General features: G+C 46.1%; 1 protein-coding gene across 2 annotated transcripts in view; it reads left to right on the forward strand.

Annotated features, from left to right (window-relative positions):
• Positions 1-9653, forward strand: part of CNGA4 (cyclic nucleotide gated channel subunit alpha 4) — an 11215-nt gene extending 1562 nt beyond the window's left edge. Inside the window, exons 1-6 of one of the 2 annotated variants that reach the window (XM_019037329.4) lie at positions 902-3016; positions 3132-3233; positions 3435-3541; positions 3817-4462; positions 5182-5531; positions 7699-9653. In XM_019037329.4, coding sequence (XP_018892874.2) covers positions 2955-3016; positions 3132-3233; positions 3435-3541; positions 3817-4462; positions 5182-5531; positions 7699-8159 — 1728 coding nt within the window. In that variant the 5' untranslated portion in view covers positions 902-2954 and the 3' untranslated portion in view covers positions 8160-9653. Of the gene's footprint in view, positions 1-901; positions 3017-3131; positions 3234-3434; positions 3542-3816; positions 4463-5181; positions 5532-7698 lie in introns of those variants that run through there. The other variant, XM_055355274.2, reaches the window with a different exon arrangement.
• The last annotated feature ends 7812 nt before the right edge of the window (positions 9654-17465 follow it).

Below are 17465 nucleotides of genomic sequence, written 5' to 3' on the forward strand. Positions count from 1 at the left end.
TGAGGAAACATCGTGAGATGAGGCTGAAGACATGGACTGGAGAACTTTATAAACCATGTTAAGGAATTTAGATTTTATTTTTGGGATGATAGCTATAAAGAATTTTATACATAGATTGATAGTTATACAGTAACTTTGCAAAAGACCAAACAAGCTGATAAGGCCCAAACTAGAGTAGCAAAAATGCAGAGAAGTGGACATGTGGATTTTTAGAAGGTAGATCACCATGGTTTGATGATTGGGTGGATATAAGAGGAAAATAAGAGGAAGAATTAAAAACTAATGCTTCGTTTATATAAATTCAAAAACAGGTAAAACTAAACTGTGATATTAGAATTCAGGATAGTGATTATTCTTGGAAAAACATTGACTGAAAGGGGCAGAGTGGGGCTCCTGAGGCACTGGTGATGTTCTGTTTCTTGTCTGAGTGCTTGGTTATATGGGTGTGTTCACTTTGTGAAAATGTATTAAGCTATATACTTAAGGATTGTACACCTTTCTCTGTGTTTGTTTGTTCTGGTCACTATGCTATGTGACAAACCAACCCAAACTTAGTGTCATAAAAACAATAGCCATTTTATTATGTGCACAAATTCTGGGAATTTGGACGAGATGCAACAGGAATGGCTTGTCTCTATTCCATGATGTCTGGGGCCTTATTTGTAAAGCTTGAACATCTAGAGGTGATTTGAGGCTGGTGGCTGGAAGCATCTGGAGGCTTCTTCAGTCACACATCTAATTCCTGGGCTGGGATAATGAAAAAGCTGAACTCATTGGGCAAACTGTCAAACAGAACTTCTCACAATGTGATGGGTAGGTTCCAAGAGGGAACATTCTGAGAGGGAGCTACCAGACAACAAGCATTCCAAGAGAACCAGAGGGAAGCTGCATGGCCTTTTGTGATCTAGCCTTAGAAGTCATACAACATCACTCCTGCTATACAAACTATCACAAGGGAGTGGTGTCGAAGAATTTGTGACCATTTTTTTTAACTGCCACAACGTTATACAGTAATAGTAATAAATGCTTGTCATAGGTTTTTGGCTGAAAGGGCATAGATAGGAATTCTAGAAGAAAAAGTGGAGGAAGATAATGAGCTTAGTTATAGGCCCAATGGGTTGAAGGTGACTGCAGGATACCCAAGTAGGAACATCCAGTGAGCAGTTAGTCATATAGATAACTGCAACTCAGGGAGAGTTCTCGGGAGCCACTATATGAGAAAGGAAGTCCTGTGGGTGACTGACGTCAATCAGACAGAGTTAGGAGGATGGCAAAAGTAGAAAGCCTAGAACAGAATCCAAGAAAAAAAAAAAACACCATCATAGAAGGAATAGACAGAGGAGCTTATGAAAGACACTAAAAAGAAACAGCAAACCAAGACATTATGGCATTACAAAGGATTTTATTCATTTTGTTGCATTACTTTGAATGTTGTCTTTTTATTTTAACAAGCGTAATACTTTGCAAAAAGAAATTAAGAAGCCATGGGAAAAGAGAGTTTTTCAAAATTTAATTAGGGACCACAGGTTTTTCTTCTAAAACACACTCCAAAAACACAAACCTGATTTTATCACTGAACAGTGCAAAACTCTTCACAGGTTCTCTATTGCCGTTGGGTAAAATCCAAGCTTTATAACATGGCTGACAGAACTCCTCCTGAGCTGGCCTCTGTCTATCATTCAACCTCATCTCTCACCACTACCCACTAGGCCCTCTAAAATAAGCCAATTGATATTTGCCCAGTCACCCATGCGTTTTGATATCTCTATGCCTTTGCCCACTCTGTGCATTCTGCCTCTAGTGCTCTTGACCCTCCCATCTCTGTACCCAACTCCTATTCATCCTGCAGAACCCAGGCTCTGTAGGGACACTTCATGTGTACTATAATAGCCTTCCGTGTATCCACCTAACAGAGTACTCATCAGCAGCCTGGCAATGACTGCTGCTGTTTAGTTACCTAATGTGTAATTACCTGCTGGCCTGACTATTTCACCTAGCAGACTGTGAGTTTCTGGAGAGGGGGGAGCGTGTCTTATTCATCTCCAATTCCTAGTATTTAGCACAATATCAGCCTGGCACACAGAACACCTGCCTATGGGTGTTCTGATTTTGATTTGTTGACTGAGAAAGATGATAGCAGTGAAAGGAACATCAGGTTGAGGGAGAAATTATAGGGTTTTTGTTTGTTTTGATATAGGAGATATTGAAGCAGGTTCACAAAAAGAGAAAAGTTGAAAGATTGGGGACCATAAAACACATGGAATGGTTGGTAGGATCAGGCACTAGAAGTCACAAGAAGGATATGAGGACAAAAGAACCATAGGATGGCCCCTATCACACTACCTATGAGAGTGGTGTGATGGGGGAAGGTGTATGTGGAGATAGATATGGGTAGGAGGTAGGTTACAAAAATAGAGCTCACTTCTCATGTGAGAGGCATCTCTTTGTCCCTGGAGAATAGTTTAGCACCTGACATAGATAAGCCATTCAGTAATAGTTGTTAAATAAATAAATAGTGAGGCCCAAATAGAATTTGCAAAGATAAAACAGAGTGTTTGATCCTACACTAAAACTCAGGTCTTCTGACCTAGAGGACACCTATGTAGCTCAGTTGCTGTGGAGAGAGGGGAGGAGGAAAACAGAGACAAGACTCAGGCTTCCCTCTGAGGCATGCACCCCCACCTTCTCCAGGGATCTCATTAGAGCTGTTTAGCTGGGCAGGTGTAAGCCCAGGCCCTGGGAGACAGGGCAGAGTGCTAGAGCTAGACTGTCTCCACCCCTTCAGTAGCGCTAGCTCTGGTTGTGTTGCTAAGAGCCCCAAAGACAAAGAAGTCACAGCAGGAGCCCAACGGCAGCCTCCTTCAGGCAGTCAGGCACTAGTGCCCAACTCCAGAAGTCCCCTACAGGCAGAGAGGGTGTGGACATCTCACACCCCAGCACCAGACCACAGAACCATGAGCCAGGACACCAAAGTGAAGACAACAGAGTCCAGTCCCCCAGCCCCATCCAAGGCCAGGTGAGAAGTCCTGGTCCCTTGTGTGGGATCTCTCCTCATTCCTCTTGGTGCCCCAGTCACAACTACAGCTTTGAATACCTGGTGAATAAATGAAGCAAGACTTTCTTTCTTACAGGAAGTCACTGCCTGTCCTGGACCCATCTGGGGATTACTACTACTGGTGGCTGAACACAATGGTCTTCCCAGTCATGTATAACCTCATCATCCTCGTGTGCAGGTATGGCAGGGGTGCTAAGGGAGGGGCTGGAAGCCAAAAAGAGGACTAAAGAGAGGTCAGGGAGAAGGGCAGACCCTTGGTGGGGCAGGGAGGAGGAGCAATTCCCATGGGAGGGCCTGAGGCAGAGGTTAAGGGCCCTAGGGAGACGCCTCGCACACAGAGGGTGCCCTTAATTCAATCATGCTTAACCCTGCCCTGCAGAGCCTGCTTCCCCGACTTGCAGCACGGTTATCTGGTGGCCTGGTTGGTGCTGGACTACACGAGTGACCTGCTATACCTACTAGACATGGTGGTGCGCTTCCACACAGGTCAGTGGGCTTCTAGGAATGACCCTTTGTTCCACATTCCCTTCCTAAAGATAGCCACTTAAGAAGTAACAAGAAAGGCACCCCCACCGTGATAGCACCTTCGGGTGCCTCTATGCCTGACAGCATCCCAGTGCTCACCCCGGAAAGCCGGGAGCAGAGTTATGCCTGGCTCCACTCTGTCCTTCAGACAGTCTCCCTGGCCTGCCCTGGGCAGCTCATGCTCAGCCCAAACTTGACTACAGCAGGTCCCCTTCCTACCGGCTCCCTCTCCCCAGGATTCTTGGAACAGGGCATCCTGGTGGTGGACAAGGGTAGGATCTCGAGTCGCTACGTTCGCACCTGGAGTTTCTTCTTGGACCTGGCTTCCCTGATGCCCACAGACGTGGTCTACGTGCGGCTGGGCCCGCACACACCCACCCTGAGGCTGAACCGCTTTCTCCGCGCGCCCCGCCTCTTCGAGGCCTTCGACCGCACAGAGACCCGCACAGCTTACCCAAATGCCTTTCGCATTGCCAAGCTGATGCTTTACATTTTTGTCGTCATCCATTGGAACAGCTGCCTATACTTTGCCCTATCCCGGTACCTGGGCTTCGGGCGTGACGCATGGGTGTACCCGGACCCCGCGCAGCCTGGCTTTGAGCGCCTGCGGCGCCAGTACCTCTATAGCTTTTACTTCTCCACGCTGATACTGACTACAGTGGGCGATACACCGCCGCCAGCCAGGGAAGAGGAGTACCTCTTCATGGTGGGCGACTTCCTGCTGGCCGTCATGGGTTTCGCCACCATCATGGGTAGCATGAGCTCTGTCATCTACAACATGAACACTGCAGATGCGGCTTTCTACCCAGATCATGCACTGGTGAAGAAGTACATGAAGCTGCAGCACGTCAACCGCAAGCTGGAGCGGCGAGTTATTGACTGGTGAGAAGGCGGGGTTCCAGACCAGGACAGGGACCAGTGTAGGTGATGGAACCTGAGGGAGGTAACTGGGTACTTAGTGCCTGGTGAGCCAGGCAAGGCTGTCAAAATGTAGCATTCAGCCGTGGGTTTGCTGGCTGGGGCTTGGAAAAAGGGAACTTCTTTCAACTGAGGGAATCAGGACTTGGGGGAGGGGTAGGTAAGAGACTGATAGGGAGAGGAGCTCATACTCAAAAAAGGATAATATGGAGACCAGGGAATGGGAAGTGCCACTGCCTGGTAGGGCTCAGAAGGCTCTGGAAGGAGTGGGTGAAGAAGGGCAATCCCCCCTGAGAATGGTCAGCAACAAGATCATTGACTACCTATGGTGATTCATACTGTGGACTGAACAAAAGGAAGTGTCACAAAGTTGGGGAAGTAGAGCAGAGGGTCTCCAGAGAGGAGGGGCCCTTGGTGGCTGAGGTAGCTAAGGGTAGGGGTGGAACAAGACATCACTGATTGGTGGGTAGGGTAGAGCCTGATAGGAGGTGAAGGGTTATGTAAAGTGGTAGAGGTGTCTATGCCCTGGAAAACAGGTAATCCAACTGTCAGGTACTCCCATGACCCCTGTTAGATCTCAGTATGGTGGGATTCTTGGCTGGAGCTGAGCTGAGCCCTGAAGGAAGGGATGGAGGCAGGCACATAAAGGGCTGGTAAGGAAATGGCACTGTCCTTACTCTCAGGTATCAGCACCTGCAGATCAACAAGAAGATGACCAACGAGGTAGCCATCTTACAGCACTTGCCTGAGCGGCTGCGGGCAGAAGTGGCTGTGTCTGTGCACCTGTCCACTCTGAGCCGGGTGCAGATCTTTCAGAACTGTGAGGCCAGCCTGCTGGAGGAGCTGGTGCTGAAGCTGCAGCCCCAGACCTACTCACCAGGTGAATATGTATGCCGCAAAGGAGACATTGGCCGAGAGATGTACATCATCCGAGAGGGTCAACTGGCCGTGGTGGCAGATGATGGTATCACACAGTATGCTGTGCTCGGTGCAGGGCTCTACTTTGGGGAGATCAGCATCATCAACATCAAAGGTGGGTATCCCAGTATTTGTTCCAGGGACAAGGATGGGATGGGGGAGGGGGGAACAGCAGAGCCCAGTGCTGGGACCAGATAGTACTTCAGGCCTAAACTTCTGATTGAGGAAACCTGGCCCTTCTCTGAGTCACTAGGTGGCTCAGGAGAAAAACAACACATAGAGGATCCATTCCCTGAGAAGAAGCTGAGCCAAGGCCAGTGAACAGGGTGGGTTCGTGGAAGAGAGAGTAGACTTGCTCTGTGGATATTCACCTGAAGCACCAATAGACTAGTGGACAGTGATAGAGATAATAATAAAAATAATAGCTAATATTTATTACTTGCTTACTGCATCCCCTTTTCTAAGTGCTTCACATGATATTAACTCATTAAATTCCCACAGCAGTTCTATAAGTACTATTCTTATCCCAATTTTAAAGATAAGGAAATCAAACTCAAAGAAGTTGGGTAATTTGCCCAATGTCGCACAGGTATACACATGTGGGATGAGTGGAAAAAACAACCTTTTTACAGCCAAGTGGAAAGAGAAAGGTAGAAGAGAAGAAGTTCCCATTTACTACTGACCATCACCTCTAGGCCAAGCCAGGTACTACCTACTGGCTTGCTTTTTCCTCTCATCAGCCCTGTGCAGTAGGAATTGTTATGCCTAATCACAGGTATTAGGCATGAGGTCGTGCAAGCAGGAAATCCTGCAAATGGGGTAAGCGCACTGTCATGGACTGAGAAGCTGGATGTGCTCTGGCTCTCTCAGCATGAGGATTCTACCCTCAGGGATTCTGAAAGCTTCACATCTGTCCTCCAATGATCCCCTCAAGCTCCACATCCTGTATGTGGTAGGATGCTGTCTGTTTGACTTTGGACAAGTCATTCCCCTATTTAGGCCTCAGTTTAATCACCTATCCAATGAGGATAATAATAAAAACCCAATGAGTTATTTGTGAGAATAAATGAGCTATGTGAGTGAGACATCCAGCGCAGTGCTTGGCGTACAGCAAGTGTTCAACAAATAGTAGCTCCCTTTCCCTTGTCCAAGGTCCTTCTAGCTCTAAGACTTTGCAGCATTTAGCCTCACCTATCTCCCCACCCATTCTCCACCAACATCTTTCTAAACTGCAAAGGATATCATACAGCTCCCTGCTTAAAATACTTCAATAGTTTCCTACTGCCCTCAGCATAAGGCCTGAACTTCATGTCATGGCTTATGAGACCCAGTGTGACCTAGATCTCCCCTCTCTCCACCCTCCCCACACTCTGCGCTTCTCCCACTCTGAACTGCTTACTATTTTCTGCATCCAACGGACTCTTTTCTACCCCCTTCCCTCTGTTCCTGCTCCTTCCTCTGGCTAGATTGCCCTATCCCCACTTGTCCCCCTCCTCCCCCTAGTTACCTCCTACTCAGTTCAGGTGTATGAGACTGTTCTTGCATTTCTATAAAGAAATATCTGAGACTGGATAATTTATAAAGAAAAGAGGTTTAATTGGCTCACAGTTCTTCAGGATTTACAGGAAGCATGGTGCTGGCATTTGCTCAGCTTCTAGGGAGGCTTCAAGAAGCTTATAATTGTGGCAGAAGGCAAAGGGGGAGCAGGCATGTCACACGGTGAAAGCAGGAGCAAGGGCTGGGGGAGGTGCCACACTTTCAAACAACCAAAACAATCAGATCTCGACTCACTAACTCAAAGACAGCATCAAGCCATGAAGGATTCGCCCCCATAATCCAATCACCTCCCACCAGGTCCCACCCCCAACATTGGGGATTACATTTCACATGAGATTTGGGCAGAGACAAATATTCAAATTATATCTTAGGACATCCCTTCCTCCAGACTTCCCTAAATTCCCTGCCTTACAGTTTGGTAGGGGCTCTTTGCCTACCTTTCCACAGCACCTGATGAACATGTCTTCACTGCACCAGCCATACTGTTATATAACTATTCCAATATATGTGCATCTCCTCTAGACTGTGAATTATTTGAGGCAGGTCACTGATACCCACCCAGCATGGAGCCTGGTCCCCAGTATGTTACTAAATGAAAGAATTAATGAGGCAGAAGGAGAGGCTCAGAAGCACAAATATGGAGGTGAAGGTCCTGGTTCAGGAGTGAAATGCCACCTCCTCACCCTCCTACTAACTGTCCTCCCATCCCTGCCCATGGGCCACAGGGAACATGTCTGGGAACCGCCGCACAGCCAACATCAAGAGCCTAGGTTATTCAGACCTATTCTGCCTGAGCAAGGAGGACCTGCGGGAGGTGCTGAGCGAGTATCCACAAGCACAGACCATCATGGAGGAGAAAGGACGTGAGATCCTGCTGAAAATGAACAAGTTGGACGTAAATGCTGAGGCAGCTGAGATCGCCCTGCAGGAGGCCACAGAGTCCCGGCTACGAGGCCTAGACCAGCAGCTGGATGATCTACAGACCAAGTTTGCTCGCCTCCTGGCTGAGCTGGAGTCCAGCGCACTTAAGATTGCTTACCGCATTGAACGGCTGGAGTGGCAGACTCGAGAGTGGCCGATGCCCGAGGACCTGGCTGAGGCTGATGACGAGGGTGAGCCTGAGGAGGGAACTTCCAAAGATGAAGAGGGCAGGGCCAGCCAGGAGGGACCCCCAGGTCCAGAGTGACCCCATCCCCATCCCCAGGATTCCCACCTCCTAGTGAATCCAGAGTTGTAGTAAAGCCTAACTGCTGCAACTCTGTCATCCTGTCTGCGAGATCACAGACACAGGAGCAAATTGGTCTGTAGATGCCCAGCTACAGATATAGGAGTATAGCGCACATTCAGCCCCCACTTACCAGCACACACATACACACACACACACATTTGCTCATAGACCTGTTGGCCCCAAGACTGTGCATTCCATCTAAAATGCTCTGGAATTTCCATTCTCAGAGCACACAGCACACATGCTTTCTCACAAGCACCGATGTATCTTACACCCACATAATATATACACATTCAGTCATGCACCTCCTAAACACACATATGCTGACAGTCATACACTGATAGACACAGATGCCCTTCACAGGTGTGCACACGCTTGTGAAAACACAAAAGCACACCCTGAGCCCTCTAGGTCTAAGATGTCTTTTGAATGTTTCCCATATGGGCGATTCACAAGAATACCCTGAAAGTTGCACTTCAATAAAGTATTTGCCTCCTCCCTAAGCATTTATGGGGCTGGAAAGAAAAGGCAAAGTCAATGGTGGGCCAGGATGGATTCTGTCTGAATTCTGAAGTCTGAAGCCTGAATTCTGAGTCAAAGAGGTGATGAGCATGAACTGTGTAGTAGCTAGTGGGTTAGAGTCAGAGACGAGGTACCTGAAGAATAGAGAATCAATACTCAGCCTAGGCAAAGCAGGCTCTCACATCACACTGCTGTAAGAGTGCCCATGCACACTGGCCTTTGCATCCCACACCGGAGCATATGTTCTCGATTTATAAGCTCTGAGGGGTTTCATCTAGTTAAATGGGCCAGAGCAGATACTTCTTCTTTTTCTTCCCTCTGGCCAGCCCTGGAGCCTGGATCCAGGGCTTCCCTGTGTTCAGCGCTGATTCCAAGAGGAGAATAATTCCATTCTCCCAACAGAAAGAGGGTGAATAGTTCCAACAGGACCGTTCACCTGGCCCAGCCCTAACATGACAGTTGTTGGAACTGGTGTTGGTGCTGGTGGAAATCCAGCCCTTCTTCTTTGCACAGTATTCCAAAATATAGGGGAGAGTAGAAACTAGGTGCAGTGGAATATTACGGTCAGAGGCAATTAGAGATGAGGGTGTTGGGAATTTTGGAGTTAAATCTGGTGTACTTGGAAGGAGGTCTGCACTTGGGGCAGGAAAGATATCATAGGTTCTATGGGGAGGAGTCTGGTATCATGTCTGAACCAGATTCACCCTGAGTCACCACTGCAGCTCCTCCAGGGCCTGGCCAGTCTTGAAGTCTGAGCTGTGCCAGGTAGTAGTTTAAAAGGTATCCAGGATTTAACTTATAGATATAACTGAGTGATGTGTCTCTACTCTCAGGGGAGATTATGAGGGTAATCACACTTTAAATCATCTTAAAATATATAGTTTTTTTGTGATATGTCCTTCTCACAAAATATAAGATCCACAAGACCAACACTGGGTTTTTCTTGTTCATCTTTGTGTCCCCAGGGTTGTGCCTGGCATCTAGTAAGTACCCAAATATATATTTGGTAACCAAAGAAGAGAGAGTTGAAGCAGATAGAGGACAAATGTTGAAGGAAAATGTGCGTCAGTTTCTTGAGAGGTTTTTCTATCATCTCTGCCCTCATATCATCTTGAACTAGAATGGATGAGTACATCATAAAGGCCATTTGGGTGGCATCTGATGGATTTACGGAGTTGAGAACAAGTTTTTCACTGACATATTACAATGTGCACACCTATCCCCAGTGAAGGCTGTCTTGAAAAAGTTGGCCTCTGCCATGCCATCTAATCCTGGTCTATAGCACTAGCAGGGTGATAACTGGTTATCTGGCATTTTATGGTTGCAGAAACAAAACTCTCAAAGGGCCAGCTATCCATTTTGCTCTGCCTCTGCTATTCCAGGATGAGGAGATCAGAATCTTCATGGTGGAGCCACCATATCATAAGACACCTTGAATAGCATCAGTTGCTTTCTGAGGTCCTCTAGCTGTAGAATTGTTTTTATCACTCTGTTGAAGACAATATTTGGACAATTTGGGATCAAGCTGGGTAAAATTAGGTCAGGATGTTCAGAACTGAACACAATTTTAAGTTCCTGGAATAACCAAGAAATAATAATAAATTCTTTTAGTCCAAAGAATATTAACTAATGTGTATCAAGCACTAGGCTATACACTTACAAATGTGGCCAAAAATTTTATTAAAATTTTCATTTGGGTTTTGTTGATTTTATCCCTCCTCCCATCATAAGAAAGGACCTAAATCTTTGCATCCCTTAAAAGTTAAAGCTTTTGGCCACGCGCGGTGGCTCACGCCTGTAATCCCAGCACTTTGGGAGGCCGAGACGGGCGGATCACAAGGTCAGGAGATCGAGACCATCCTGGCTAACATGGTGAAACCCTGAATACAAAAAAAAAAATTAGCTGGGCATGGTCGCGGGCGCCTGTAGTCCCAGCTACTGGGGAGGCTGACTCAGGAGAATGGCGTGAACCTGGGAGGTGGAGCTTGCAGTGAGCCAAGATCGCGCCACTGCACTCTAGCCTGGGCGACAGAGCAAGACTCCGTCTCAAAAAAAAAAAAAAAAAAAAGTTACAGCTTTTTGAATTATAGGATCAGAAACAGACATTGACAGAAACTTTTTGCCAGAGATTTTGTGGGAGTCTTGGAGTTTTTGTTTTGTTTTGTTTTGTTTTGTTTTGTTTTTGAGACAGGTCTCACTCTGTTGCTCAGGCTATAGTGCAGTGGTGCCATCTTGGCTCATTGCAACCTCTACCTCCCTGGCTCAAGCAGTCCTCCCACGACAGCCTCCCAAGTGGCTGGGACCACAGGTGTGCACCACCATGCCTGACTAATTTTTGCGTTTTTTGTAGAGATGGGGTTTTGCCATGTTGCCCAGGCTGGTCTCAAACTCCTGGACTCAAGAGATCTGCCTGACTTTGCTTCTCACCGTGCTGGGATTACAGGTGTGGGCCACTACGCTCAGCCAAGATTTTGTTTTTGAAAAATAGGGCTCCTAGGATTTCACTAACGATGGAATTAGGGGTAAAATGTGCCCTGTTGTCTGTGAGAGCTTAAGAAGAGTTTAAGAAGTGGAAGTTTCTTCTGACAAGGGGAGATTCCCTAAGACAAGGAAAAGGAATGAGATTCTTGACAGTTATATTAGTTTTTTGTGGGTTTTCTTTGAATTTTTTTTTGTTTGTTTGTTTTTTTGCTGCTGTAACATATTACCACAAATTTAACAGCTTAAAACAGTACCCATTTATTCTCACAGTTCTGTGAGTTAGAAATCCAAGCCAGTGTCAGTCAACTAGACCTCTGTTCGGGGCCTCCAAATGCTGAAATCAAGGTGTCAGCTGGACTAGGCTGTTACCTGGAGACTATAGGGAAGAATCTGCCTCCAAGTTCATTCAAGTTGTTAGCAGAATTCAATTCCATTGACTGTAGGACAAAGATCTCTGATTCCTTGACACATGGCCCCTTCATCTTCAAGTCAACAAAGGCATATTAAATCTTCCTCATTCTTCAAATCTCTAATTTCCCCCTTCTACTACCAGGCTAAGAAAGATCTCTCCTTTTTAGGGTTCATCTGATTAGAGTAGGTTCACCTAAATAATCCAGAATAATCTCCCTATTTTAAGATCAACTAATTATTAACTAACTTAATTACATTCTCAATGTCCCTTTTACCATAACCCTGGGAATAACATCAGAGGGCAAAAGTAATAGAAGTCAAAATTCTACCACAGGATTTCTAATGGAAAAAAGCAGCCTAGACTCCACTTTCTATGAGGGGCCAAAATAGGGAACACTAAGAGTTGAGTCTTTGGAAAGAACTGGAGAATGATCACTATGCTGGAACAGGTACTGGAGACTCAGAGCAGCATCCCCTAGAAGTGTGCAGGCTTGAACAAGGCACATACCAGCATTATCAGCATGCTCCAAAGACCAGAGGCCCTGCCCCAGATGTTCTGTTCAACATAAAAGCCCCAGAGACTTTCGCAAGGCCCTAAATTGGGAAACAGAGTGGGAAGAAAGCCCAAAACACAACTGAGATTAAATCTCCCACATAGTGAAAACAGTATGGAGATTCCTTAAAGAATTAAAAGTAGAACTACCATTTGATCCAGCAATCTCACTACTGGGTATCCACCCAAAGGAAAAGAAGTCATTATATGAAAAAGACACATGCACACACATGTTTATAGCAGCACAATTCACAATTGCAAAGATATGGAACCAAACTAAGTGCCCATCAACCAACAAATGGATAAAGAAAATACGGTATGTAAGGCTGGGCGCGGTGGCTTATGCCTGTAATCCCAACACTTTGGGAGGCGGAGGTGGACAGATCACTTGAGACCAGGAGTTTGAGACCAGCCTGGCCAACATGGTGAAACCCCATGTCTACTAAAAATTAAAAAAAATAGCCGGGCATTGTGGCACACACCTGTAATCCAAGATACTCCGGAGGCTGAGGCAAGAGAATAGCTTGAACCCGGGAGGTGGAGGTTGCAGTGAGCCAAGATCATGCCACTGCACTCCGGCCTGGGCAACAGAGGGAGACTCTGTCTCAAAAAAAAAAAAGAAAAAAGAAAGAAAGAAAGAAAGAAAGAAAGGAAAGAAAATGTGGTGTGTATATGCCATGGAATACTACTCAGCCATAAAAAGGAACAAAATAATGTCTTTGGCAGCTTGGATGGAGCTGAAGACTATTATTCTAAATGAAGTAACTCAGGAATAGAAAACTAAATATTGTATTTCTCACAAGTGGAAGCTAAGCTATGAGGATGCATAAGAGTGATATAATCGACTTTGGGGACTCAAGGGGAAGGTTGGGAGGAGGTGAGGGATAAAAGACTATATATTGGGTGCAGTGTACACTGCTCAGGTGATGGGTGCACTAAAATCTCAGAAATTACCACTGAGGAACTTAACCATGTGACCAAAAACCACTTGTACCCCCAAAGCTATTGAAATTAAATGATAGCTAGATAGATAGATCTTTTATAAAGTAAGTATTTAAAAGTTTAGATGAGAATTATTTGATTTAGACAATCAAATGTCTAATTTTTTACACACTGTTGTGGAATAATTCACAAACTGCTCTACATGTATTATCTGATTTGGTTCCTAAAACAATGTGAGGAAATTTAAATGATTATTAATTCTATGATGCTGATGATGCTGATGATGTGATGATGATGCTCATCTTTCCAGATCAGGAATCTGAAGCCCACAGAGCCACTAAAGATATTAGATCGGATTTATTGAGAAGTTACTTTATGCCAGATCCTGGGTTAAGTGCATTGTCTCGATCCTAAAACTATATGAGAAAGATGTCATTATTACCCCATTTTGAGACGAGGAAACCAAGATTCTGGGATTAGATAACTTGCCCAATATCACAGGTCCCTAAGTCACATGGAATGAAGCCCAGGTCTTATCTTTTAGGGAGATAAGGAAAGGAATCACCTGGTTTGAGGCCAGGGCCGAGCAAGCTCTTCCCTTCTTGAGAATGACTATCAGAGGCAGTAATTGCAGTAACCAGGGGGAAGAAGCCAGCTGTGCCAGCGAAAGCTTGTGAGTCACTGGCGAGGCTGCCTGCCAGCAAAGATAAAGGACTACCAGCTACTCTGGATAAGAGCTCCCAATTCCAGCCCCAGGGTCTGCACAAAATACAGCTGTGAGAGGAGGGCAGGAGTTTGAGAGTCACTGCTAGATTTCTACAGAGGTGTCAAGACTGTTCTAGGGCCTTCCTTCTGAGAGCCCCACTACTTCGGGCTTAGCTCTGTTCCCTCCTCCAGGACCTGGGGCCTCACTTACTTATTTCCTTGGGTCCTTAGGAAACCTCCGTCTGACTAAGATTTGGGATGTAGACTCCTCCTCGGTGTTCCCAGTTAGCTACTTCCCCACAGAATCTTCCTGGACCCGCCACACCCCACGCTTGCTTTCTTGGAGTTTGGCTGCTAGCCCCATAAGGCAGATGGAAATAAAGTATCAAGCTTGGGAGGAAATCAGATTCCTAGGGAAAGGGGCCATTCAATCCAGTGGAGTGTTTGCTCCTAGTGCAAACACTAGGAGCCAGAAGCAGGAGGCAGGGTGGGAGGATTCTAGTTTGGGCTAAGCTGGAGTTTGGCTTGAGGCTAGGATCAGAGGTGGTGGTCAAGCTGGGTTAGAGCTGGGATCAGAGCCAGGAGCCACGTCAGGGCAAATGTTAGGCTGGCCTTAAAAAACAACATATAGAAAACAGCAATGCATTAGGTGCCAACTAGACTTGTATTTTAGTTCTGAAACATCACTTCCTAGCTGGGGGGCTCTCAGCCTCTTCCTCAAAATGTTTCAGGGTTGTTTAGAGAAATGCTGAAGATTTAAAAATCTAAACAAGATAATGAATGTAAACTGCCTACTAGTGCCTAGACGGTGATAATTTCTTAGTAATTAACAGTAGTTATGACCATTACTCGTGTCCCTCTAGCAGCTATTGTGTCTTTGAGGGCCCTGGGCACAGGTTGTCCTGCTCTGCTTGTCCCAGGCTTCTGGCGGGGCTTCCAGGTTGTGCAGGCAATACCAGGTCTGACCAGCAGAGAGCAGAAGGCACTTCTTCCTTCCTTCCTTCCTTCCAGCTCCCTCCCAGGCCTTTGGATTACATTGCCTTGAAAAGCTTGGAGAATTTCTCAGGGAGAAATGGAATCTTAGGGACAGGGAACAATGTTGGGGAATTGTGATCTCAACTGCTCTTGTTTAAGCTTTTTTCACAATGACTGAAATATATCAGTGGTAATGCTGAATGACGTTACTGAAGAGGATGTGCTAATGAGAGCCTAAAGCAGCCCTGTCGCAGTCAGCACCACTGAATGACTGGGAACATTCAGACAGCCCTCACCAAAGATTGAAAATTCTTTGTGCTTCTCACCACTAGCTCACATGAACCCTCTCTGTGTCTGTCTTCACCTTTTCAGTCCCCATACCTTGGCCTGTTGTCCTCAGCCTTTTCTTCACCAGTATGTCCAACAGACAGGGCCCCAGAGGCTATTAGCTTGTATGCATTCATGGAAGCCTTCTCTCAGAATGATCTCCTGTTGGCTTTCTCAACCTTTGAATGAGGCCCTGACCTGGGAGATCTAGGCCTCTCTTGGCCTACCCTTGAGGGTCTACATCTGAAGTCAAGTATCCAGCCAGAGCCAGCCCCTGAATGGGTGCCTCTGCTCTTCCCCAGCACAAGCCCCAGGCTTCTGAAAGGCCAGTCCTTGTCCTGGTTTCTTTCGTCTGCTCAATAGCCCTGCCTGCTCTGGCTCTAGCCCATCTGCCTTCTCAGCTGGCTTCCTCTGTTTAATCATCCCAAGAGAAGGGCCTCCTGTTTGGGCAGGGAATGTGTGGGCAGGAGCTCAGCACAGAAGCAAGTCTGCACGTCATAGAAATGCAGAGAACAGAAGGCCTTGAAAGATATAAGGAGAAGGTGGCCTAATCAGACACAGAGGGCGGGGCTGAGCCAATGGGGAAAAGGGCAAGCTGGGCACCCCAAGGACTAAACTGTAGCTGATTTCTCTCCTAGCACCAGACCTCAGCTGCACGTGTGTGCGTCAGAACCAGGAGTGCTGGAGGCAGAGCGTATTACATGACCCTCACACTACTGGGAATGTAAACACTGGGTTTCCTGGTTAAAGCACTGATATTTTGTGGACCTTGCAAGCTACCTAGAATAAGCAGTCCCTTATAAAGCAGCTTATCTGGCACTGTGCATGAGGCAGTATGTTCTGCTCTCTGCGGTTGTTTCCCATGAATATTTACTGAAGTTTTATTTAAATGTTCCCCTCTTATCTCAGTTGTGATATAGAGTATTGAAAGAAGGATCATGCGCCCACATTTGGGCCAATGGGGCAGTACCATGGGAGACTGAGACTTCCCAAAAGGGAAAGTAAATTGTTCTAGCTACAAGAGTCAAGCTAGGTGGTCCAAAATCCCCCTATAAAAAACCAAAACCAAAACTAAAACCAAATAACGAACAACCTTGGCAGGTCAAAGCTTGAGTTAGAAAGACAGATTCCCTCAGGACTGAGCCCGGGCCTACTTCAGGACCTCTTGCACGTGCTTCCTTGACCTCTTAGTTTTCTGACTTGTTCCTGGACAAGGGTCCAAGTCTCTTTCATATGCCTTTGCCCATATTGGCTTTGCAATTCCTTCCTTACTCTGATCTAAAGCATCCCTATTTTCTTGCCCTGAGATATCCCATTCTCTCCAAAATGCTGGCTTATGTCTAGCAAAGGAAGTATAGATGGTATTTCATGATTTCGAGAAATGAGTTATACCCTTTTAGCACTACATTTTCATTCCTTTCCCCTCCATCCTCTGCTCCCCCTCCCTTCTTCACTATAGCTATTACTTGTTTTTTATTTTCCCTTTTACAAAACATCTTGAAATCAATCTACACATGCCATCTCCTAGCCCTCACCTTCCATAACCCATCTGCATTTAGTTAGAGGGGAGAATATGAGCAAGATACAAAGATGTTGAAAACTTGGCATCCACAAGGAAAATATAAGATATTTGAGGCTCCTGAAGCCAAGTATGACCATCCAGCTAGAGCCAGTGTTTGGGTGTGAGAGTAAACAAAAGATAGAAAGTAAGTAATGACAGTAGTGTGACGAGAAGTCTGAGAAACTATTGGAGAAAGGGACATGTATTAGTCAGCTCAGGCTGCCACAGCAAGACACCACAGACTGGATGACTTAAACAACAGAAATTTATTTTCTCACAGTTCTAGAGCCTAGAAGACGCAGATCAAGGTACCAACACATTCAGTTTCTGGTGAGGGCTCTCTTCTTGGCCTGCAGAAAGCATCCTCACATGGTCTTTCCCCTGTGTGTGGCTTGCAGGGGGAAGGGGTGGCAGGGGATGAGGGAAATGGTGGATCAGAAGATATCTGGTGTCTCTTCCCCATCTTGTAATGACAACAGTTCTAGCCCCACCCTTATAACTTTATTTAACTTTAATTACTTCTTTAAAGGTCCTATCTCCAAATACAGTAACAAGGGCAGGAGCCAGACCCTTGGAATATAATTCTCTCTTCTCCATGTCCAGCTGAGATTTTATGGCCCATTTTTTCACACTTGTCCCTTTATTTTGCCATTCCATTCATCTGGTAAAATTCCAACTTTGGATGAACCGAACCATCAACATTCTCCTTGCTTGCATCCAACCAGCTGAGCTCTGCTGAGAAATTGATCCCACTAGAAATTTGTAGTCATCAACCCTTAAGTGGGCC

Source organism: Gorilla gorilla, chromosome 9 (genome assembly GCF_029281585.2).
Source record: "Gorilla gorilla gorilla isolate KB3781 chromosome 9, NHGRI_mGorGor1-v2.1_pri, whole genome shotgun sequence".
Taxonomy (NCBI): Eukaryota; Metazoa; Chordata; class Mammalia; order Primates; family Hominidae; genus Gorilla; species Gorilla gorilla.